Raw genomic sequence first — 24,136 nt, 5'->3', positions numbered from 1 at the left:
AGCGGATCTAAACAACTCATTTTCCCATAGTTGTACGCTTCCGCTGCATACGCTAAGCATGACGTACGAACGTCATGGAAATACGAGCCAATAGGATACGCCTGATCTTGGAGTAACACGTCATTCTAGTGGAGTGCATACCCGGCTGATAGGGAGTGATCTCGTAAACGTCGTCTCTGTGTCCTCTCGGGCATCCGTCTCCATTTACCTCCAGATGCTGTAACTCGTTTCGAACCGAACAGTTTCTTTATTGTTGTCCATACCTAAGCTCAACTTAATATAAAAGGTAAGAGCTCGCCTTAAATTTCTTCGAAAGTAGACCGCCCGAATTCAACTTTCATTTACGAAGGGACAGGAAGTAGGTTAATGCTACATTCCATTAGCTAACCCGGTGTCGTTAGCATGCAGATGAGTGCCAGAGAAGTAAAGAGAGACGGTTTTACAGCGAAGATTAATAAAATAAGGCCAACTGTTAAACTAGTCTGTCTTCTATAAACGCCACTGCTGTTATGTTGTGTTTTGGCTATCAGCATACAAAGCGTAAATAAGCATTTGAATGAGTACGAGTTCTGATAAAGACCAACTCTCACTGGTGGCTTCGTTGCTGATAATACGTGGCCTGTGTGTTGTGTTGAAATCTATTCAGATTCATAAAATTCGAAAAGTTGCTTAAAATTTTGACTTTTCTTTTGTTTTTTCCGTATTTCCTTGTACTTTGTTTAAAAAAATATACATTTTTTTTTAAAAAGGACAAAATATTTTCCTCATTCCAAACTTGAATATGTCATTAGATTGTGCGAGGGCTTTTTAGTTTCTTTGCCTTAAGCATTGCAATCTTAAGCGGTCAGGCGTAGTAGTAATAGAGTTGAAGAGAAATTCGAGTCATTAATTTGGTGACAGCATTAATAAAAATAAAATACACAGAAAAACAGTATTTGCAGAAATTAGTTGTCATTCCCAAATATTACAGTCAGTAAGGAAAGTTTGTGTATTAAGCGCATTTTGTAAACAATGAAAGTGCATGCTTTCAATAATTTACAACAATAGATTAGTTAATCAAAGAATAACAATAGCCTGTATACCTAAACTACTGCAAAGTGGCTTAGAGCAATACAACAAATGAGTAAAAAAAACCAATAGATTTCCCTGTGAATATAAATTAGTTGTACAAGTTCATCTTAGTTGTGTGAATCTATACTACCTTTTCTGTTTGTTTTATGAGATGAGAATTTCTGGACCCTGTGCTGTCAGTCTTGGCTCTGGGGTATGTTGTAACACATAAGTTAGTTGGCTGAACTGGGAAAAAATTACAAAAGATAATGTAATGTGTGAATAATAAAAACTCTTATATAATTTAATCCACGTTAAACACGTTGCATGTTTTTGCAGTCCTTTGATGTTTATTCTTGACTATGCAGCTTCACATAGTCATGAGAAAGAATGAGAGTATACAGTTGCTACAACAGCATGCTTGGCAATGATTTGCAAAAGGCGTCACCAATGTTTCAGTGACGTCCGCTAACAAAGGTAGAGCTTTAAAATATCTGCAGGATTCCTCCGCACTCTTTGAAAACTTGCTGGTCAGGTTTTCTAATGTTAAAATTTGTGCGTCATGCTTTCGAAAATCCGTTCCTTTTTATAGCACACGAGAGAAAAGATCACAGGTATAAAGAGTAGGCGCTGACTGCAGCTAGCAGAAGAAAGCCGGTACACAGCAGAGAGGGAACATCGGAAGATTTGGAGTGGTACCGTTTGGATTACCACTTCCACGCTTATTATTTTAATTCTTCAGCGGGACTGATAACCTCACTGTGTTATTTTGGGGGATCTTTTCCTTCTGAAGATCAGTGATGACAACCTACCAGGAGTTCATTCAACAAAATGAGGACAGAGATGGGGTGAGATTCAGCTGGAACCTCTGGCCCTCGAGCCGCCTTGAAGCCACCAGGCTGGTAGTCCCTGTCTCCTGCCTCTTCACACCTCTCAAAGAGAGGCCCAACTTGCCACCGGTCCAGTATGAGCCAGTTCTTTGCAGCCGGGCCAACTGTAAGGCAGTGCTCAACCCACTATGGTGAGTTTCACAGAAAAACAGTACTCTAGCTTATAAAGTGTATCCTTTTGAATGTTTATTTTAATCATGCGTTTTGGTATATGTATGTGATATAATTTCCTTGACTTTTAGTATTTTAGTTTCATCATTTAAAGCCACAGATGTCTGTTCCTGACATTTATTTACTAAAGTGTTATATTTGCAAATGTAAATGTGAGTGAAAGGAGATGCAGGGATTTGAATTTGACTTTTTTTCCTAACACATCAGCACTTCTAAATGCTGAGGTGTTCTTAGTATTGGGTGTGGTGCATGAGAACTGCAAACACTAAATACACCTTGTGTATATTTCAGTCACAGCCACACTTATGACAATTAGATACAACCTCTATTTTCTTACTTTTATTCTTATTTTTTACAGTCAAGTTGACTTCAGAGCAAAAATATGGGCCTGCAACTTCTGCTTCCAGAGAAACCCTGTAAGTACTGTGGCTGAGAGCATAGTTTAGTCTTGCTGCTATTTGAAACGTATCGCTGCCAAAACGTGTCTCTGCATTCATAACTTAATGCTGATGAGCTACATTCCTTTTTTAGGTTGGTTAATCTTGATATCTTTCTGTGTGCGTGTGTGTGTGCGCAGTTCCCTCCCTCTTACGCAGGCATATCAGACGTGAACCAGCCAGCTGAGCTTATGCCACAGTTTTCTACAATTGAGTACATAGTACAGGTAAATACTGCATACATGTCTGCACTCTGACCTTAACAATTTGTATTAAGTCCAGAAGATGTAAGGTATAAAGGTCAACATTAACAGTTTTCAGTAGTATCACATATGTTTTTTTAGGGATGCCTTATTTTTGACAGTGACAGATGTAATAACAGAAAAGTAGACCTAAGTTAAATTATACAGGTAGCTGTAATAAACATTTTAAATGGTAATTATAAAAGCAAAACCACTTTGAGCCTGACGTCTGTTGTGGTTGGCATTTGTAACAATACTACTACTAGTTTATAATGTGTAGTGTATTCAGAAAGTATGACTATGAGCTTCTGATGTTCACATGCCATCTCTGCTAGTGCCGGTAATATAGAAATATATACGAAGCAAGCAGCAAACCACACAGCACCACATGAAAACATAAACAATAGTCTCAATTGTTTTTCACTATGTGATTATGACTGTTTGGATACAATGTGATTTCATCAGTTTTTGACTTTAGTCTCCTGCCTCTTTACAGCGTGGTCCTGCAGCTCCTCTCATCTTCCTGTATGTGGTGGACACATGTTTGGAAGAAGAAGATCTCCAGGCTCTCAAGGAGTCTCTCCAGATGTCTCTCAGTCTGCTGCCCCCCAACGCTCTTGTGGGCCTCATCACATTTGGCCGCATGGTTCAAGTTCATGAGCTGAGCTGCGAGGGGATTGCTAAGAGCTATGTGTTTCGAGGCACCAAGGATCTTACCGCCAAACAGATACAGGTAAGTCCAGCCAAAGGCCTTTGGTAGTCTGGTGTGAGTGACACACTTATTAGGGGGGAAAAAACAGGAAGTCCATTTAGATTAAAAAGTACAAAAAACAAGGTTAGCTATTGTTAAACGTGTAAAACCTTTGCTTTTCATTTCAGGAGATGCTGGGTTTAACAAAACCAGCTGTAACAGGACAACAAGGTCGTCCTTTGGCCCCTCAGGATGCTGCTGCCACTTGCAAGTACGTCGGAGCACAAACAATTCATGTTTGTCAGTTGATGGTTATTGTTTACAAAAAAAGCAAAGCACTTTTTTTTTCTAAAACGTGTGTGTGTGTCTTATATTCAGGTTTCTTCAGCCTGTGCATCGAGTCGATATGAATCTGACAGATTTGCTGGGAGAGCTTCAGAGAGACCCGTGGCCTGTCCCTCAGGGTAAACGGCCACTCCGATCCACTGGTGTTGCGCTGTCTGTCGCTGTCGGCCTGCTGGAGGTACGAAAGACAAAAAACTATCTCATACATTAAGTGCATACAAGTGATGCTGTACTGTCAATAATCTGAAATGGAACACATAAAGCCATTTATGATCACAGAAACAGTCATTTACAAGGTTTATCTACAACTAAAGCAAATACAGTAATTCACAGCAACCTGAACTTTAGCTTCTTAAAGACAATTGTGCCACATGTACCTCTTCCGAACAGCACACGCTGTCTGATAATGATCAGACAAACAGTAAATATTCTCTGTCCGTTCAAAGGCTGTTACCTTGTGCTTTTTTTTTCCCTCCACTGTCAACCACCCTTTTTGTACTGCTAATCTGTGTGGTTATATAACTGATAGTACAACAGAACATTCCCCAGCTGTACTAGAATACATTTTGCTCTTTCACTGACTTCAGATTCACTGATTTGTCTTAAGGGATATGACTAAATGAATGAGTCTTTTATTTATTTATTTTTTCCATGTAAAGGAGAACCGCAAACAGCTTTTGGCATCAAGTATCAGCTGGCTCATTTGTTTGTTCTCTTTGAATGGTAAATGGCCTGTATTTGTATAGCGCTTTTCTAGTCCCTAAGGACCCCAAAGCGCTTTACACAACCTGTCATCCACCCATTCACACACTGGTGATGGCAAGCTACAATGTAGCCACAGCCACCCTGGGGCGCACTGACAGAGGCGAGGCTGCCGGACACTGGCGCCACCGGGCCCTCTGACCACCACCAGTAGGCAACGGGTGAAGTGTCTTGCCCAAGGACACAACGACCAAGACTGTCCAAGCCGGGGCTCGAACCGGCAACCTTCCAATTACAAGGCGAACTCCCAACTCTTGAGCCACGATAACTCTTTGTCCCTTTGGTAAATGAATCAGCCTTTATATAGAATGTGTTATCAAATACAGACATCATATTTAAAGCAAATTCCTGCTGCTTGGTGGCTACTTGGTTGAGTTCCAAATATTTCACTATCTCAGACCTTCCCAGACTCTTGGACTCTGGACCTCACTGTTGGAAGAGTTGGTTATGACGTCTGCCCTTTGCTTACACGTGTTCCTTGAACCATTTATTCTAACTCGTTCCCTTAATTCAACATTTATGCTTTTATGGTTCATTTTCAAATGGACTGGTTAATGATGTTTTATTTTGTGATGTAAATTCCACTTGCACATATTGGTTGTTATAAAAGCAAAAAAGTTTTGACGATATATTTTACACGAGATCACAGAATTGCTGAATGTTAACTTGGGGTATAATGATACTTGCACTAACTGAAGTCCATTTCCTGTCTCCTCAGGGTACATTCCCCAACACAGGGGCTCGTGTGATGCTTTTTATTGGAGGACCACCCACCCAGGGCCCTGGAATGGTGGTGGGAGATGAGCTGAAAACTCCAATTCGTTCCTGGCATGACATCCAGAAAGACAATGCTCGCCATCTGAAAAAGGCCACCAAGGTAAGCATGCAGTAGTACTTGTATTTGATTGAAACCTTTCCTTGCATATTACATAAATTTAACGTGTTTGTTTGTTTTTCACAGTATTATGAAGCCTTGGCCAATCGTTCAGCAACAAATGGCCACAGTATTGATATCTATGCCTGCGCCCTAGACCAGACTGGACTGCTTGAAATGAAGTGCTTATCTAATCTCACTGGGTAAGTAAGCACTATTTATTACATTCATTGAAGGTGTGTAATTGCATTAGTATGCCCTTTTAAAAAAATAATTAAGAATCTTGACAATTTATTGTGCTGTGTTTCAGGGGGCACATTGTGATGGGAGACTCCTTCAATACCTCATTGTTCAAACAAACCTTCCAGAGAGTCTTTAGTAAGGACTACAATGGTGACTTCCGCATGGCCTTTGGAGGTGTCCTGGAAGTCAAGGTAAAGGCTTGATTTAGTCCTTTGAGTTATACGTGTGATTACTTTCTATATTGGGATTTGTAATGATAGAACAAAGGTAACATATATTAGCTGTTGAAAACGTTAACTGTATTTCTTTCTCTGTCGGGCTTTATAGACCTCGAGAGAGCTGAAGGTTTCCGGTGCAATTGGACCGTGTGTTTCACTCAACTCAAAGTCTCCCTGTGTATCAGAGAATGTGAGTGACTGAGCCAGATATGATTTGGATTCTTTACTGTCATGTTGAGTAATCTGGGATATTTATCAAATTGCACTCTCTGTTTTGTGCAGGAATTGGGCATTGGTGGCACCAGCCAATGGAAGGTGTGCGGTCTCAACCCCTCCACTACTTTGGGCATCTATTTTGAAGTTGTGAATCAGGTAAAATAAGAACTTGAACCTCAGCATTTTAGCTAGATAGAATTACAGTAAGCTGATAAGAGTGGAAATGTTAGGAGGCCAAACAATGAATAGTTGTAATGAAGAATTGTGGCTTTGTTTAGTAAAAGATTCTTCAGACAAAGGCTTTTTGTGTCTCTGTATGGGTTTTTCTTTTCTTCTTTTTTTCCCCCCTTTCCCAGTAAAATAGAAATGATTGTCGACTGCATTCTTACTGTTTCTACTGTTTTGTGTTTGCAGCACAATGCACCAGTCCCTCAGGGTGGACGTGGGGCAGTCCAGTTTGTAACCCAGTACCAGCACTCAAACACACAAAGAAGGATACGGGTCACCACCATCGCCAGGAAGTAAGACTCCTGTTTTATTGTTCATCTAAATTGATATGAAACATGATTAACTAGACTGCACCTAAAATGTACTTAAATTTGGTATGTTCTCAATAAAGTAATTGCTGGGAGTGTAAAATGTTGGTTTAATGAGGCCAAGAGAATGACAACTGCATAAATATTTTCCTCTCTAGAAAGGATGTTTGCATTCCTGCAATTTAGACCAACGCCTTTGAGACCTGTTTGCATGTGCGTCATGTACACCACACCTATTCTGACCTCTGCTTCTCTGGTTTCTTCTATTCTTCTTATCTCTATCCCTCCCATTCTCTTTCTCGCTTCTCTTTCTTTCTTAAACTACTCCAGCTGGGCAGATGCCCAATCTCAGATTCAGCACATCGAATCATCCTTCGACCAAGAAGCAGCTGCAGTGCTCATGGCCCGCTTGGGCGTCTTTAGGGCAGAGTCTGAAGAGGGTCCTGATGTGTTGCGTTGGCTTGACAGGCAGCTCATCCGCCTGGTAAGTGACACTCCTACGTAGCAGAGTTTGCAACATGTTAACAATACATAGTTGGAATACTTCCGATACCCGTGTTGTGAATAGTGTTGATATTTATCTATTGTGACTCCTGATGTGAACGTCATGCATGGTACGTATTTAAACCACGTTATCTTGTTCCTTTGTTTCAGTGTCAGAAATTTGGCCAGTTCAACAAAGATGATCCGACATCTTTTAGACTGTCAGAGTCTCTGTCCCTCTATCCACAGGTAATTTCTTTCAAATGTAGCCATTATTATGATTATCATACTCCCCCCTAATTTAATTCAGTTATGCTGGAATACTCTGCTAGGAAAAACAATGTGAACATTGTGTGAACATTTTTCTCTCCTACACCTACAGTTTATGTTCCACTTGCGACGGTCACCATTCCTGCAAGTTTTCAACAACAGCCCAGATGAGTCTTCCTACTACAGGCATCACTTTGTCAGGCAAGACCTGACCCAGTCCCTGATCATGATCCAGCCCATCCTCTACTCGTACTCCTTCCACGGACCACCAGAGGTCAGCCTCATACGCTCAACACTATCATCCTATCATCAATGTTTTGTGTTACTCACTGGCAGCTGAACAGCCAGCTCCTAGCAAAAGTGTTTATATTTTTGGTGCTAAATTGTTGTGCATTGTGTCATGGATGTGTTACAGCCTGTGCTCCTGGACAGTAGCAGTATCCTGCCAGATCGAATCCTGCTGATGGACACCTTCTTCCAGCTGGTTATCTACCATGGAGAGGTAAGGCAGCAGATTTTTCAACAAATTATCCATTAAAAATGTTATTTTATATGCTTAAACTATTTACACAAAACTCTGTATGTTGTGATGCATTTGGATTTTTTTCTCTTTTTGTTCCAGACCATTGCTCAATGGCGAAAAGCAGGCTACCAAGAAATGGCAGAGTATGAGAACTTCAAACAGCTGCTGCAGGCTCCACTGGATGACGCTCAAGAGATCCTACAGACACGCTTCCCCATGCCACGCTACATTGACACTGAGCACGGAGGCTCCCAGGCTCGCTTCCTGCTCTCCAAGGTCAACCCATCGCAGACCCACAACAACCTCTATGCCTGGGGACAGGTACAGTATTAAAATATACTGTTTTATTTGCATTTGTATTTGAAACGTTTGGACTGAAATTCTCAACTAGCCTGTTTTGTTTTTAGTTTAATGAAAGGCACCAAATTTGCAGTTTTACTATAGTTATATCTTTTGCGCTACATTCAAATATGTAAATGTAAAATTCTCAAATGTAGTGGATTTGTCTCCTGCCTCATGCATACATTTTTTTTTTATTTTCCATAAAGTTTTCATTTCATCTATTTGTACAAGTATAGACTAAAATCCCAGGATTGACTTTAAGTCTTCTGAGACATCCATCCTGATTGTTTTTCACCCACAGGACAGGCAAACTGTCAGTAAATACAGCACTAATCTCTTATTTCCCAAGTCAAGGAAGTGCTTTGTACAAATACTGCAAGAAAAGGAGAAAATCTACGGAAGTCTGAGAATAGGATTATCACCAGAGCGTGGTCTTGCATAAGCCAATCTTCAAAGCGAGCATTTTGCTCATTAAAGTGGTCAGAGTTATGTTGTGATGAGATGTGTTTGCAAAGTGAGTAAATCACCATTTTGCTCCTCCCTTGTTCCAATAGGAGACAGGAGCCCCAATCCTTACTGATGACGTGAGCCTGCAGGTCTTCATGGACCACTTGAAGAAACTGGCTGTTTCCAGCTCAGCATAGAACTCGCTATTCCACCTCAAAGAGAAAAGAATTGATACAGCATTTTTCTTCCATCGGGATCCATTAACATTTCTGCAGTTTTGTAAAGGAGCCAAACCGAGACAGTCTACTGTTTGTGCTTGTTTCAGTTTGCTGTTTGGAGGCCAATGTGATGTTTATACGACACAAAAAAGGGTGATGGCACATTGGTATATTAAAAAAAAAAAGATAGTAATAACATGTCTACTCATTTTCAATAAACAGCTTATTTATGAGAAATGTTTAGAGTTCTCCTCAACCAAACTGTCCTCATATCAATAATATCCCTACTTCTGTTTAATATTTGGTATTACCTATGAAATGCAGAATGATTAGACTAATACTTTCATCTTTTTTTTTTATAAAATATGTATCTACTGCATCAGACTGTGTATAAGGTTTAATAAGATGATTATTTGTGTCTGCTTTTGTCTATAGCTAAATTTGACATGTCTAGAAATGTTTTCATTAATAAATTATAATGGTACCACTTGTTTAAAAAATATCCGCAATGCTGTACCGTCTTGGTGCTGATTTCTTGTCCCGATCCAATCCAACTTTATTTATACAGCACTTTAAAAACAACGTGGTTGACCAAAGTGCTTTCCAGTGAAAAACTGAGTTCGCTCAAAACAGCGTTCCTCCCTGTCCAAGATGTGTACATCCTCATCCTTGAAAGAGTGTCCACTGGCCTGTAGGTGTAAATAGACTGCAGAGTCCTGGCCAGTACACATCTTGGACAGGGAGGAACGCTGGTTTGAGCGCGGAGTCAAGGAGCCCATTTACGTGAAAAGGAAAAGACCATCTCTGAATCGAGGAGGGGCCTAAGGGTACGTCTATCGCCATCTTACAATGCTGTGATTGCAGCCATTCCCCAACTCTCTGTGAATGGTACTCATGGCCATTGATCAGTCGTTGTTGATCAATGGTCATGAGAATTTGCATAATTAAGATTAAGGAACTGACCTCCCAGCCCATTGTTCCTTCAGTGGGCTGGTTTCACTCATTATGCAAATGTGCTGTTTATGCGATTTGGGGAAACCTGCAGTCAGCTGAGACTGAAGAAGTCACTTGGATGAGTGACGAAACGTTTCTCCCTCAAAACGCTACGTCCAGATGAACAGAATCAACTTTTGGAGATTTACTTACCTGGATGATTGAGCATGCATCAGGAAGATCTTAAATGTTTTCTGTGGATTTTCTCTCCCTGAATAGTTCTGAGTAATGGAAGTGGGGTGTGAATGAGACACGGCGGGTCCAGAGATCATAGTTTTGAGCCATCTTTATTGACTGCGGCTGCCAGCCGCACATGCATCACACCACAATGCAACTTGCAGCTCCAGTTACCTCCGTGCAGGTGCGTCCACACGGAACCGCAGTCCACGCCCCACCACAGGAAGTTAATCAGTTCAGCTCAGCTGTGTATGTTCTCTATGACAAACATTTAGATATTCTTTTTTAGAGTGTACTATAATCCTGTCCTATTCACTATCTCATTCTCCACAACCCAGGTGCACTGTCAGGTGTCTCCTGAACTCAAACTTTATTATATTGTACAGCTGTGTAAAACACTGTTGCTGTTTTTTGTAGAACAGGGAAACCGCATAGTCTTTCCTTGCACTTGTATATTAGGTGTAAAATCATGTTTTGTCATCAGCTCTGGATTTTCTCTTGGCAAACATGCTCAGTGCAGACACCAAGGTTCTTGAACAGAATAAAGAATACTCTTTACTGTCTAGCACTGCAAATATGAAAGGTTGCGTGCAAGTGTGAGCACTGGAATGGCATGAACCGTGCTGCTGCTACAGTCTACATCCTCTGTGCAGATTGGACGCAACACCCAATACCCAAACAATTGTCTTTTTTTTTTTTCATTCACTGCTACTGTATGAAAAGCCCACATAGAACACAATCCCAATCATAAAACCACTCACACACCATCTACTATCACTGTAAGCTGATTTCAGAGCACCCAGACCGTATGATTTCGAGGATCAGTGAACGGCAGATTATGAAGACTAATCCTTAGGGGCTATCTGTTTAGAGGCACATTGTACTCTTAGCAGCTTTAAGTGGAAGTTGCTGTGGAAATACAAATGAATGCTGTGTCTGTCAAGAGCTTAGCCCTTACTATGTGCGCTATGAGACTGCATATGCTTTAAAGGTATTCATGACCAAATCAAAACATAAGTGCAATGACTTTTAATCTCTTTTGACATGGGTAGCTGTGCATACTATCAAAATATCCTTGTAAATCTATGCATTTTGCAGTTAAAAATTGCTATGCTGCATGTATTTTGTGGTCATATAGAACACAGATATGAAATAATCTCCTGAAGGAAAATTTGTGTCTGTTAATCTGTGTGTCTATATACTTGGTCATCTTGATTCGTGCAAAAGCTGTCACCCAAAGATGTTCCAAGGGACAAAAGAACATTACAATTGCTTTTAATGCTTTAGTTTTTTTCCTTTTTTTTCTCTTCTTCCATCAATGATAATTCATGACGCTTGTGCCCTAGGCTTAGGAAAAGCTGTAAGGAAATGTGCCAACTTCTTTTCTCCTATCGAATCCTAACATTTCAGTTGTATTTTTATATTCCAGCAACTAGAGAAATCCATTCTGGCTTCTGTGCCTGAAAGCTAAGATGTCTATGCACTACCAGTCGAAAGTTTGGACACACCTTCTCATGGTTTCTCTCGTGGTTTTCTTTATTTTTACTGCTTTCTACATTGTATATACAAACTGAAGACATCAAATATATGAAGCAAGATATATGGATTTACGTAGCAAGTAATTATATTTTAGATTATATTTTTGAAATAGCCACCCTACACTTTGTTGACGGCCCTGCAAACCCTTGGCCTTCTCTCGATGAGATTCATGATGTAGTCATCTGAAATGGTTTTCACTTCACGGTGTGCCTTTTCAGGGTTCATTTGTGGAATTTTTTGCCTTCTTAATGGGGTTGGGACCAGCAGGTGTGTTGTGCAGAAGTCAGGTTGGTGCACAGTAGACAGTCCTATTTGACAACTATTAGAATTCATATTATGGCAAGAACCAATCAGCTAAGTAAAGAGAAATGACAGTCCATCATTACTTTAAGAACTGAAGGTCTAAAAGGGTAAAAAAAAAAAAATAATTCATCCGAGTCACCAGCCTCAGAAATCGCAAGTTAACAGATTAGAGCCCCACACAGAGTTGTCTGCCACACAGAGTTCCAGCAGCAGACGCATTTCTACATCAACTGTTCAGAGGAGACTTCACGAATCAAGCCTTAATGGTCAAATAGCTGCAAAGAAACCATTACTAAGGAAAAGCAACAAGCAGAAGAGATTTGTTTGGGCCAAGAAACACACGGAGTGGACATGATACCAGTGGAAATTTGTACTTTGGTCTGATGAGTCCAAATTTGAGATCTTTGGTTCCACCCGCCGTGTCTTTGTGCAACTCTGACAAGTTGAATGCATGGTCTCTACTTTCCTGTTTCCCACTGTGAAGCATGGAGGAGGTGTGATGGTGTGGGGGAGCTTTGCTTCTAACACTGTTGGGGATTTATTGAAAATTGAAGGAACACTGAACCAACATGGCTACCACAGCATCCTGCAGCAACATGCCACGCCATCCAGTGAACAGCAGTGACAATGTGTGAACTACCTCAGCTGCAAGATGATTTTTTGCATTTAGTATCTCTTACAGCATCCTGACTATGACTGTGAAGAGTATGGCGACAACTGTGGACACAAGGTCAAAGCCAAGAACCCATGGACATGAGCAAATGCTGTATTTCCTTCCCTTAAGATACTCTGCCAGGCCTTTACTGCCTTCAGGTGTTGATTGTTTGTGACTCTTCCTCAACTCAGTTTTGTCTTCAGTGATTGAAAGTATGCCATATGGCAGCGGTCCCCAACCTTTTTTGCGCCACGGAACAGTTTATGTCCGACAATATTTTCACAGACCGGCCTTTAAATACAACAAAATAAAACCAGTACCGGTACCTAAGAAGAATTATTCATAACACACAGGAAAAGACCCAGGGAAACCGAGTTAACGATAAAAACGCTTAAAAAAAATGATAAAACTCCTGAAAAGCATAAATTTCACACCCGAGCCTCAACTCTCGCGGCCTGGTACCAAACGACTCACGACCGTGGCTCGGGGACCGCTGCTGTATGGCCATGCCTCAAGAAACTCCTGGTTTGCTTTAACAGTATTCTTTAAGTCATTAGGACTGTAATCCCTTCTGAGCAGATAGTATGGACACTGCAGAATTAATCCTGCTACTTCTATCAGCAATCACATTATCAGTAAACACTAATGACCCGGTTCCATTGGCCCTTCCATAACATTGCCACCATGTTTGATAGATAATTTGGTATTCTTTGGATTATAAGCTGTTTCTCTCCTTTTATACACTTTCCTCTTCTCATCATTCTAGTTCAAGTTAATCTTGGTTTCATCTGTCCAGAGATTTTTTTCTTTGCAGTACTGCACATGCTCTTTTAGATGTTTTCTGGCTAAATATAATCTTCCTGATCTTCAGTGTAATCACTGGTCTGCAACTTATTATGAAATCTCTGCATTTCCATTCATGTATGTCTCTTGATTGTAGACTCTGAAAATAATATACCTACCTCCTTGTGACATCCTCTCACTCCTGTTTGGTCACAGACGTTTAATTTGCAGGATATTTTGAAGCGGTAACCAAAGAAAAGAGTATTGTGATCATCCTTTTTGGCTCCCATTCCTGCTTTTCCAGGCTTTTTAGTGTTGCTGAGCTGACCACTGCATTCATTCTTTTTAAGAATGTACCAGATAATTGATTTGGGCACCCCTAAATATTTTGCTATCTATCTGATTTTGACTTTTCAGGGTAATGATGTCCTCCTTCATTCTCACTGACATTCTTTTGGATTTCATCTTGAGAGTTCCAGGGAATAGCTGGATTAAACAATGCAACTACAAGTACAACACTTGGAATTAACTCCAGATCTTTTATATGTCTAATCTGTCATAAAGTAATGAGGGAACTAGTATTTTTGTCAGTCATCTGTCTAATTTCCTTTGAGCCTCTAAAAATGAGTATAAAAATGTTCATTATTCCTAAACAGTCAGTGCAATACTTTTGTTAAATCCCTTGGATTAAAGATGAAAGTCTTCAGTTTTTGCATACCAATGAGATACTTACATAGGTCTGCTAAGTGCAGTATTATACCACAGAAGTACTGCTATGAACCACTGTACATCCTGTCACTCCTGTTTGGCCACAGATAATTTGGCTAAAGTGAGAGTACACTACATCCATTCTCTGGATCTACTCTGGATCTACTCTGTGGTCTCCTCCTTGCTACACTGCCTTGCTACTTTTCTTTCTCTTCTGTGAGGGGGTTTGTTTTACAATAGTCATATTTACACTTGTGGCATAAGCAGATTTTGACTTGTAGATGGATTACTGTCCATGCAGTGCCTCCCAAGATAAAAAAAAAAATCAAATCAAATAAAAAATATATATTTTGGAGAGTAAAACTATCTGAAATAGTATCTACTTTGATCACAATTTGTAATTAGTTGAAGTGCTTGAACAATTGTGCTTAGCCATTTGCCTTAATGCCCTAAACATTTGCCAGTGCTAACAAAGAATGAGAAATGCCATTCCCAATGTGCACAAGTAAAAAAAACACTGCTTTGTTTTACATGCTTTGACAACTTCAGCTACCATCCAAAAACTGAAAGCCCTGGCTGTTCCAAAGTTATAGTTCCTAACCAAGAGTATACTTTAAAAAAAAAAGCTGGACTTTAAGTACAAGAAAACTAGAGAACATCTATTTTGCTTAGCTTTATACTACGTTGATATGAATACTGAATCAGTCTTAATTTCCGTTGGTGGATGCCGTGTGCATAGCAAAACTCTCTGACACATTTACGAACTGAATTATTGTGCTCAAAGTCTTGGTTGGATGTGTGATTGGATTTCCCACATTACAGGAAAAGACTGGTTAACTTAAAAGCGTGGATTAACTTCTTGTCACGAGCTTAAGAGACGGCCTATGACCATCACAGAGATGTCATAAGCAGTTTACCATACTGTAGACAAGTGCAGGGCCTTAAAAATTATTTGACTCCTGAGCTCTTAGTTTGTTGCACATTTTTCACATATGCAACAATATGTTTCAGATTGAAGAACTGTAGTGCAGAAAAAAAACAACCCAAATGAATACAAAATGCCATTTTTAAATGATGATTTCATCTATTAAGAGAGAAAAGTTATCCAAACCTATGTGGAAAAAGTAATTGCCCCAAAAACCTAATAATTGGTTGTGTTACCCTTGGCAACAAGAACTGCAATCAAGTATTTGTGAGTCTTTCACATCATGGTAGGGGGGATTTGGTATTCTGTTCTTTGCAGAATTATTTTAATTCAGCCACTTTGGAAGGTTTTTTTAAGCATTAACTGTCTGTTTAAGATTATGCCAAAGTGTCCGTGTAGGTTCTTAGTTATCCAGGTCATTCTAGCCTAAGTAGCTTTGAAAGAAAATAACTAGACTTCTTAAGTTTTCTTGAAGACTTTTACTTCTCATCCGAGAAGAACTGAGGGAGCTTCTTGAGTGAAACGTCTTCGAGATACTACAAGAAGACAGTCGCTGCCTTTCCAAGTTCAGATTATGCCAAAGCATCTCAATAGAATTTAAGTGTAGAGCTTGACTAGGCTACTCCAAAGCATTCATTTAGGTGGACTTGCTATGGACTCGCCATTCTAGTCCTGCTATAAAACCCAAGTGTGCTATGCTTTATAGGGAACAAACTAATGGCTGGACATTCTTCTTCAGGATTTTATGGTAGCACATTCATGGTTCATGGTTATGCCTATTTAACGGGACTCCGACTTTCCAATAAACATTAAGCTTTTGTTTCATCAGTCCACAGAATATTTTCCCCAAAGTCCTGGGGATTGTTTTGGGCAAATGTGAGACGAACCTTTGTGTTCTTCTTGGTCAGCAGTCCTGTCATAGAACCCTCCAACGCATAGTGAGAGCTGCAGAGAGGATCATTGGTGTCTCTCTCCCCTCCCTCCAGGACATTTACAGCACCCGTCTCACTAAAAAAGCCCTTTGCATAGCGGCTGATCCCACGCACCCAATGCAAAGCTTCTTCAAGCTGCTGCCGTCGGGGAGGAGACTGCGGAGTCTCCAGGCCAGGACCAGCAGGCTGAAGGACAGCTTCATCCATCAGGCTGTCAGGAAGCTTAACTCCCTCCCGATTCTGCCCCCTCTCCCCTCTCTCCTCCACGGTCTCACTGAACTCTGTCACACACACTCACACACACACACTCTCTGACTCACTCACTGGCCTGCACCAGTTACCAGTCACTTTGTGGAGCATTGGACTGCCATTACCTCATAAGACTTTGTGTTACACTATCTCATACCGTACATTACCAAATCTCCATTTGCACTATTTGCCTATTTGCACTACTCTGCCTGGTTTGCACTCAATGTCATTTACCCTTATATTGTATATTGTATAGCTTTCTTGTTATATGTAAAATTGTATTATATTATTTAATTTTTTTTTACTTTAAAATATTTTACTTGCATTTTTAATCACTCTTATATTTAAATGTTCATTTTCTATTTTATCTAGGGATTGAGAGTAACGAAGTTTCTATTCTCTGTATGTCCTGTACATGTGGCAGAATTGACAATAAAGTTGACTTTGACTTTGACTTTGACTTTTCTCTTTGGAATTCTCCCAATTCGCCATTTTTGCCCAGTCTCTTCCTTATTTTTGAATCATGAACACTGACATTAACTGTGGAAAGTCAGGCCTGCAGTTTTTTAGGTGTTTTTCTGGCTTTGTGTGTGTGTGTGTGTGTGTGTGTGTGTGTGTGTGTGTGTGTGTGTGTGTGTGTGTGTGTGTGTGTGTGTGTGTGTGGATTAATTATCAACACATTCTGAATCTTTGGTAGTCCAGCCTCTCCTGGGAAGGCTCAGTACTGTTCCAAGTTTTCTCCATTTGTGGATAATGGCTCCCACTGTGGTTCACTGGAGTCCCAGAGCCTGTAACCCTTTGAGGACTGGTAGATGTCAGTTAAAGATTAAACCAACAACAACAAATGTTTTCCTCACGTCTTAATCATCTTTGATCTTATAAGGTGTTTACTACCTTGCCCTGCTACTCTAGTATGACTAGCAGTTTGTTCATGAGTATTTGGGACACTCTGGTAAACATGCTCTGGCCTATTTTATCAGTTTTCATAGTCATGTTGAAGTGCGGATTAGCTTCCCAGGCTGAAAATGACAGCATGTTGCTGAGCTAACAGAGATGGCAGGCCTATTTGCCCTCTTTTTCCCCTGGGGTTGTAAATATTTACTGTACAGTAAATATATACTGTACCAGTTTTTTTTTTTTTTGTTTGTTTGATAAGCACGTTTCCGGCAAAATTCAGATTAGAAGTCATTCTCTGAGGACTCGGCACCTCGCCTCTAGAGTCTGCAGTTTTCTCTGCTTATATCAGTGAGCAGAGCTCAAGTCTGTTGAGCTCTGCTCACTTTTGATTTTGTCCGGAGCAGCTGCAGGCTCATCATCCTCCCCACATGACCTCCCTCTAAATGCAAGCGCGCAGGTCAGCTTCTCTGAAAACAAAACCAACTCTCAGAAATGAAGGCAAGAAGTAGAAAGTGTTGCAATGAATTTCAAATGAACTCTTATGCAACTGAATTCTATTAGATTTCATTCATTTTAAGAACTGAATGAACTGGTGAGGACATCATAGATATTCTTTATTCATCTGTAATGTTTTAAGTCTGATACTCTTTTTTCAAACAAAAATAAATTAAAAATAATTCTTTCACTGAGTCTTCTTCAATTAAGATCGACAGATACACATCTGAAAACATTTCCTGCATTACATTTTTAATAAGTTTTAACAGCTTTTGCTAAGTTAATTGACTGATTATTTACAGTTATTGTCACTGGTCACAACATAAAATTAACCGAAACTTCATGAGGTTCATTTATTGTTGAGTTTTATTTTTTTCACGTCCTCACGTCAGTAATTTTCATTGTGCTAAATAGGCTATTGTCCTCTAGGTGTAGCATTATTATCATTCATCTTAAGGCAAAATAGCCACTATTATTATATTAAAGAATACAGTTACAAAGTGGTTTCCAAATAGAGGACTATTGAGATGTCAGAAGAAAGTCTCTTTTTGCCGTATTGCTTTAAAATAGCTTGTTGAAGCTGAACTCTCCATGTGAACTGTTTTATAGGTCTGAGATTTTTTTTATTTTAATTTTCCGCTTCGTGAAAATACACTCACATATCCCTGAATAGCCTCTTACAGCTTTCACTTTTCAACTCTTGCTGCATCTTATTTCAACGTTTCCGTGGTAACTTCCTACGCATCAGTCTGATAATCGTCTTGCAGCTGATAAATTTTAGGCATGGAGGGAGGGGAGGCGTAAATGACCGCGAGAGGGAGTCCGGGAGAGAGAGCGTCATAAGAAAATCCTTGGTCAAACTTGGACAAATCCTCACGCAACGTGACATCCTATAGGGTGGACACTCGTGGGGCAGCGCGTGTGAAAATGACGGAAATGTGACATTTTGGCGCACAGCTCAGCTCTCTCGGAGATGATGTTTGCACTTTGTGCACCAGTGGAAGTTGTTGAAAACTGCCGAGTGCCGAATGTGATCATCGCCTCACCTGTTGTGCTTGGAAATTAGCTGCGGCTCGCGCGTCCCTCCTACTTCGCACCCATGAACTTTTCGGAACGCCGCGCGCTGCCTCATCCTTTACGCAGACAATGAGGATGAGCCGCCGATCCAGGACCCTTCTGTCGCTTAGCTTGAACTTCTTCGCGCTGTTTTTCTCCATAACCGCGTTTATAACTACTTACTGGTGCGTCGGGACGCAGAGAGTGCCCAAGCCAAAGTGCAGCAAGCTGCGGACGCACCAGTGTATAGACTACGGGGTGAACGAAACGGACCCCAACAAAGTGGTGTACAGCTGGGAGACAGGCGACGACAGGTTCCTGTTCCGTCAGTTCCACACTGGAATCTGGATCTCATGCGAGGAAAATATTCACGATGAAAGTAAGGTGTGTGTGTGTGTAGTGCGTGAATGTTTTTTATTAGTTAACACAGCAGCTGGAATGATTACATACTACTTTGGTTCTTTTTCCTAACTTAAGAGAAACACATAACTATTCATGTAACACAACGATAATCTCGGCAATAAAAGCTTCTGTAAGTGAAGAAAAATGGCACATGCGCCAATTCATGATTACGAAGGAATGGCTTTGAAATCAGTGTAAAGACTTTAACCATTTGGAGCTATTTTTTCTTATTATTTATAATCTTTTTTTAATCTTTAGTTTTAATTGTTTATAATTGTCATCAAACTTGACAACACCTGAGCTGATGTAAGCATTAACGAACAACCATTCAACATTTAAAATAGCCAAAGAAATAAAAACAAAAACAAAAAAAACAGCAAATAGTAATTTGTATAAACTTGTCATTTTAATCTCCTCCTTTGTCAAAATACAACACTTAGTTAAAATGGAGATTGGCTGCTCCTTCAGAGATTTTCTTTCCTTATTTTTTTAATGGCTTTCCATTTGTGTCATTATGCCTTAGAAAAGTAAGCAGCAGCACTTGAGTCTGAAATCATTTAATTCACTTTTTCATCATTATTTATTTTTTAAGGGAGACAAAATAGCACTTAGATCCCCAGCTGGCCGGCTGCCTGGGACTTGAATGGTGTGTTGCTTGAGTTACTCACTAAGTCTGACCATTATGGAGTATTGTAAATTAATAACAGAGGGCTCAAGAGGGTAGATTATGCGTGTGTCAGAGGAGTGATCATGACCATGAAAAGTTCAGGGACAAAAGGTGTGATCAGCCCAGATTAGTCCTCTCTCTGTTTAGTTTATTACAGCTGGATAAGGAATTACTGAAGCATCTGTCTGTCAGCTCTGTAATACGCCATGACAACCTGTGCTGATAATCTGTGTTTTTGTGATGTACTAGAAACAAACCACAAATTCAAAATATCCAAGAAGCAATTGCAATAACACATTTTTATCTCATCAAGTGACTGTGGGATGGTGAGGAGGAAGGGGGTGCTGAGACAGCTTGAGTTAATAAGGATTACGTAACAGAGGCCTTGATGAGTTTTTCCTCAAAACAGCTGTTGCCACCCTCCTTCTACCTGATTAAAGCATTCCACTTGCAACAAATCCAGTGGCATGCTCTGGTCAACAGATGGAAAACATCATGTCTGCAGGAATCCTTAGTGTCAATGGTTATTTTGTATCCTGTTTGTCACAGACTGTCATTATGCCACAGTTTTTGAGCCTACCTGTGTTTTTAAAGTCCATATATATATATATATATATGATCAGTAATAAATAATAAATCATGACAGCATGTCATCTTCTGCTGTGTTTCTAGGTGAGAGATGTCGAAGTTTTATTGATTTAGCCCCTGCATCAGAAAAAGGTGAGTGCTATCTGCGTTACCTTGGTTATCCCAACTCTTTAAGCCCTCTAATTCTTACCCTATTTTCATTCACTGAGCTGTACTTCCCCATGTTTGTGAATATTTCTGCATCACTGTAACATCTTGGTCCGTTCTGATCTAATCAGCAACTGTCAGTTCAAGAATGTTTTAATGTGAAATCATGAAGGAGGGCTCACACATTCAGTTTAAAGTTTCACAGATGTTTAGCTGCGATGACACTTTCACTTGAGAAATGCTTAGTTCCTGTCAATCTGTCAAGAAAAGCAAAAAATCGAGAAGCGGAGTGAAGAGGAGTTGAAATGTCTGATCATCATGTGCAGCCAGATTATATTCCACTAGATTAATTGGAAGGCTGAATAAAGCTTTCTGTAAACCGGAAAGCTTTGACATCAGTTCAAGTAGCACTTCATATGAGATCGTCATGTTACTTTCACCCCACATTAAGTCTGACTAACCAGTGAGATTGAGATGTTAGGTGACAATAAATCAAAATCTTCCCTTTGATAAAGAATCTCCATCTTAATTTATGTTATTGTGCATTTCTTGTTTGCTTTTTGGGCATTTTTCAGGGATGCTGTGGTTGTCACTTGTTTCTGAGATGTTGTACATTATTCTGCTGGTGGTTGGCTTCAGTCTCATGTGTTTGGAGCTAGTGCACTCCAGCAATGTCATTGATGGACTCAAACTCAATGCCTTTGCTGCCATCTTTACAGTACTTTCAGGTATGTGCTTGATTCTATTTTTCACTAACTTTAATGCTTTTGTGACATTTCCTGCAGTGTACTGTATTCAAGTATTTGCTTCTGGTTTCTAAGATTGTCATTTATCTTTGTAAGCCAGCTTTTGAAATACAACATAACAAACATATCCTGGTTAATCTGTTAATAAGGAGGGAGCTGTTGTTCTTGAACCAGAGAAACATCCCTCTGGTTTCCTTGTAATGATCAGAAGTAAATCTGAACTCAATTCAAAATCTAAAAAAGAAACAGAAGCCTTGAGAAGAAAGCAGAGGGTCAGCTGAATATGTTTTTCACTTCTTTTCCCAAAATAACAGTTTGTAAATGAACCTTAGTAAATTACATGGATGGGGATTTAAGGTTATCTATACCTGGATAACATCACTGTTTTTACTTAGGATATTCATATTTCCATACCCATGGAAAGGGTTGATTCTGCACTCGAAAGAAATCATCGAAGTATTTTTTTAATACTGTTCTTCTTTTCTGTTTGTACACTGAATCAATCAGAAAAGCTTACTAACAATATACTGTGCATATGATTTCAGGTCTTCTTGGCATGGTGGCTCATGTCATGTACACACAGGTTTTCCAGGTCACCGTCAGCCTTGGCCCACCAGATTGGAGGCCCTACAACTGGGACTATGGCTGGTCGTTCTGGTAAGACTCTGCAAACATCCACCTCAATACAGATAATTTTATACGCTGTGTTATTTATAGTGTTACATAGATAGAGTTAAGTCAAATCGTTCTTTAAGAAACAAGATGAAGAAGTCCACTCTGCATGTCTGTGCTGCCTCACACTGTCAGCAGAAGCGCTGATCTCACCTCTCTTCAGCATCACTGTCTGTAATGAAAAAAGCCCAAAGCTCTCGTGTTATGGTAGGATTAGGCTTTGGTGTCCAAAGCCCCAGTGCGGGTGTGATTAGAATTGCATAAGGGAATAATATTTTACTCCTTTACAATGTGCACAGTATGCTGAAAATTCATTTTGGAGGCTAAACAATTCTTGACCTTCTGTGGGAATTATCCAGTCTGCATGAAAACAACATGGGATGATGATTTGATTGTCTGACCTCACATGCAAACCAGCCTGTTTGAGGAGACCAGGGGGACTTAAAGTGATTGGCACTAATCTTACCAAATACAGTGTCACGGTATTGAGGGTAAAACGTCAGAATGCCTCACCACACTGAAGCGCACCATTAGGTTTTCACTTTTTTTGTTAGTTTTTTTTTTTCAGCTACCACATCTGTTTATTAAAATATGAATTCTCTTGCTGTTTTATATCAGCATGGCCTGGGCTTCCTTCACCTGCTGTATGGGTGCATCTGTCACCACCCTCAACTCCTATACAAAGACCGTCATTGAGTTCAGACACAAACGCAAGACCTTCGAGCAAAGCATCAGGGAGGAGGACGCACGGGAGGCATTCGGATATTTCCGGGAGCACTCTGTGCACTCAATCTCCAAATCTGTGGATTATTACTCTAGTCAGACCATAAAAAGTGGCAGGAAAACTCCTATACCAGGTGACTCGCTGGACTTCAGTGACATTGCAAATTCTTTGGGGGAAGAGCAGTGCTGAGTGAGAAAGGACAGTAGGTGGCAGCATTTCTCTTAATGTGGCATCTCATTGGACTGACGCATAGTTGTCTTTGGTAAGTTTTCACTGTGGGACAAACACCTACAAAGATAACAGGCCGCGGTGTTAGCCCTGTCTGACACATTTAAGTACTGCCTTAATGAAAACCCATCATGAAAGTTTAAGTCATAGAAGTTTAAAGTTGGAAAATTGCAGCTAAAAGTGGACATGAAGGTGTTTTTTCTTTTGTGCAGCTTACCACGATGTAGATTTAAAATGTAATGTTAAGTGTATCTATACTGTTTCAAAAGAATGAGTGTCTCTTTAATGCTTCTAGCCTTATTAGACATGTTCAGTCAGAAAATCTAACTGGGTTTTCATTCTTGTGAATCAAAGCCATAAATGTATACTGCAAATGATGTGCCTGTTTACAGTATTTATGGTACTATTTATTGTAAAATAGATGTAAAGTTTGTACACAGCATGATTGTTGGTAATAATGTATCATTTTTCTTTTGAATGTTCACCTTGGCTAAGTTTGATGGTGTCATAAAGGTCAAACGATCATTTGCAAAACACTTTTGATGGACTAGAATTTTTTTTTTTTTTTAAACTGGAAAGAAATTTACCGCAGAGAACAAAATTCCCATAAACACTATGGTAAATGGCCTGTATTTGTATAGCGCTTTTCTAGTCCCTAAGGACCCCAAAGCGCTTTACACAACCTGTCATCCACCCATTCACACACTGGTGATGGCAAGCTACATTGTAGCCACAGCCACCCTGGGGTGCACTGACAGAGGCGAGGCTGCTGGGCACTGGCGCCACCGGGCCCTCTGACCACCACCAGTAGGCAACGGGTGAAGTGTCTTGCCCAAGGACACAACGACCGAGACTGTCCAAGCCGGGGCTCGAACCAGCAACCTTTGGACTACAAGGCGAACGCCCAACTCTCCAACACTCCAATAGTGCTAAACACTAGCACTATTGGAGTAATCACAGTCAGTACACCACATTTCTAACAGTGTAAGTCATTTTCATTTGATGATTCTGCTTTAACTGGAGAAAAGTAGAAACTTCATGACGGTAAAAAGGCTCTGCGGAGTGTTTCAAGCAAGTATGATGACTATTAAAGTTCCCCATTTCAAAATTGTGTTTTGATTGACTGTTACTTTCTCACCACAAAACACATCTGGTGTTTTTAGTATGATACAAATATAGAACACACAGTTTATTAAACCTTTTCAGTTACATTTTTGAACTGTAAAAATAGTACAAAGTTGATTTCAGTATTTTTTAGTGAAGCTTTTTTTTTTTTTTGCACAAATAAAAGA

The 24,136-nt window shown here is 40.0% G+C and overlaps 2 protein-coding genes across 2 annotated transcripts; both read left to right on the top strand.

Annotated features, from left to right (window-relative positions):
* The first annotated feature begins 126 nt into the window (after nucleotides 1–126).
* sec23b (SEC23 homolog B, coat complex II component) lies at nucleotides 127–9,472 on the top strand. Its single transcript, XM_082537345.1, has 19 exons — nucleotides 127–286; nucleotides 1,844–2,071; nucleotides 2,470–2,527; nucleotides 2,689–2,775; nucleotides 3,287–3,523; nucleotides 3,670–3,752; nucleotides 3,860–4,004; nucleotides 5,307–5,465; nucleotides 5,550–5,665; nucleotides 5,773–5,896; nucleotides 6,033–6,113; nucleotides 6,206–6,295; nucleotides 6,554–6,660; nucleotides 7,006–7,159; nucleotides 7,330–7,407; nucleotides 7,541–7,702; nucleotides 7,844–7,930; nucleotides 8,051–8,272; nucleotides 8,848–9,472. The coding sequence occupies exons 2-19, from the start codon at nucleotides 1,851–1,853 to the stop codon at nucleotides 8,935–8,937; spliced, it is 2,301 nt and encodes a 766-aa protein (XP_082393471.1). The 5' UTR covers nucleotides 127–286; nucleotides 1,844–1,850; the 3' UTR covers nucleotides 8,938–9,472.
* An 8,908-nt stretch (nucleotides 9,473–18,380) lies between these two features.
* Nucleotides 18,381–23,931, top strand: LOC309709005 (germ cell-specific gene 1-like protein). Its single transcript, XM_082537427.1, has 5 exons — nucleotides 18,381–19,049; nucleotides 20,412–20,459; nucleotides 21,050–21,202; nucleotides 21,766–21,877; nucleotides 22,511–23,931. Exons 1-5 carry the CDS (start codon nucleotides 18,761–18,763, stop codon nucleotides 22,803–22,805), a joined length of 897 nt encoding a protein of 298 aa, XP_082393553.1. The 5' UTR covers nucleotides 18,381–18,760; the 3' UTR covers nucleotides 22,806–23,931.
* Nucleotides 23,932–24,136: the final 205 nt, after the last annotated feature.

The sequence above is a fragment of the Aulonocara stuartgranti genome (genome assembly GCF_965226115.1).
Source record: "Aulonocara stuartgranti genome assembly, chromosome: 6".
Lineage (NCBI taxonomy): Eukaryota > Metazoa > Chordata > Actinopteri > Cichliformes > Cichlidae > Aulonocara > Aulonocara stuartgranti.
This window is presented reverse-complemented; position numbering and strand designations above follow the sequence as displayed.

Coding starts and splice junctions, on each gene's coding strand:
- sec23b (XM_082537345.1), top strand. CDS start 1,851: ATGACAACCTACCAGGAGTTCATTCAACAAAATGAGGACAGAGATGGG. Junction 2,776..3,286: donor CAATTGAGTACATAGTACAG/GTAAATACTGCA, acceptor GCCTCTTTACAG/CGTGGTCCTGCAGCTCCTCT. Junction 6,114..6,205: donor CTCCCTGTGTATCAGAGAAT/GTGAGTGACTGA, acceptor TGTTTTGTGCAG/GAATTGGGCATTGGTGGCAC.
- LOC309709005 (XM_082537427.1), top strand. CDS start 18,761: ATGAGGATGAGCCGCCGATCCAGGACCCTTCTGTCGCTTAGCTTGAAC. Junction 20,460..21,049: donor AGCCCCTGCATCAGAAAAAG/GTGAGTGCTATC, acceptor GGCATTTTTCAG/GGATGCTGTGGTTGTCACTT. Junction 21,878..22,510: donor GACTATGGCTGGTCGTTCTG/GTAAGACTCTGC, acceptor GTTTTATATCAG/CATGGCCTGGGCTTCCTTCA.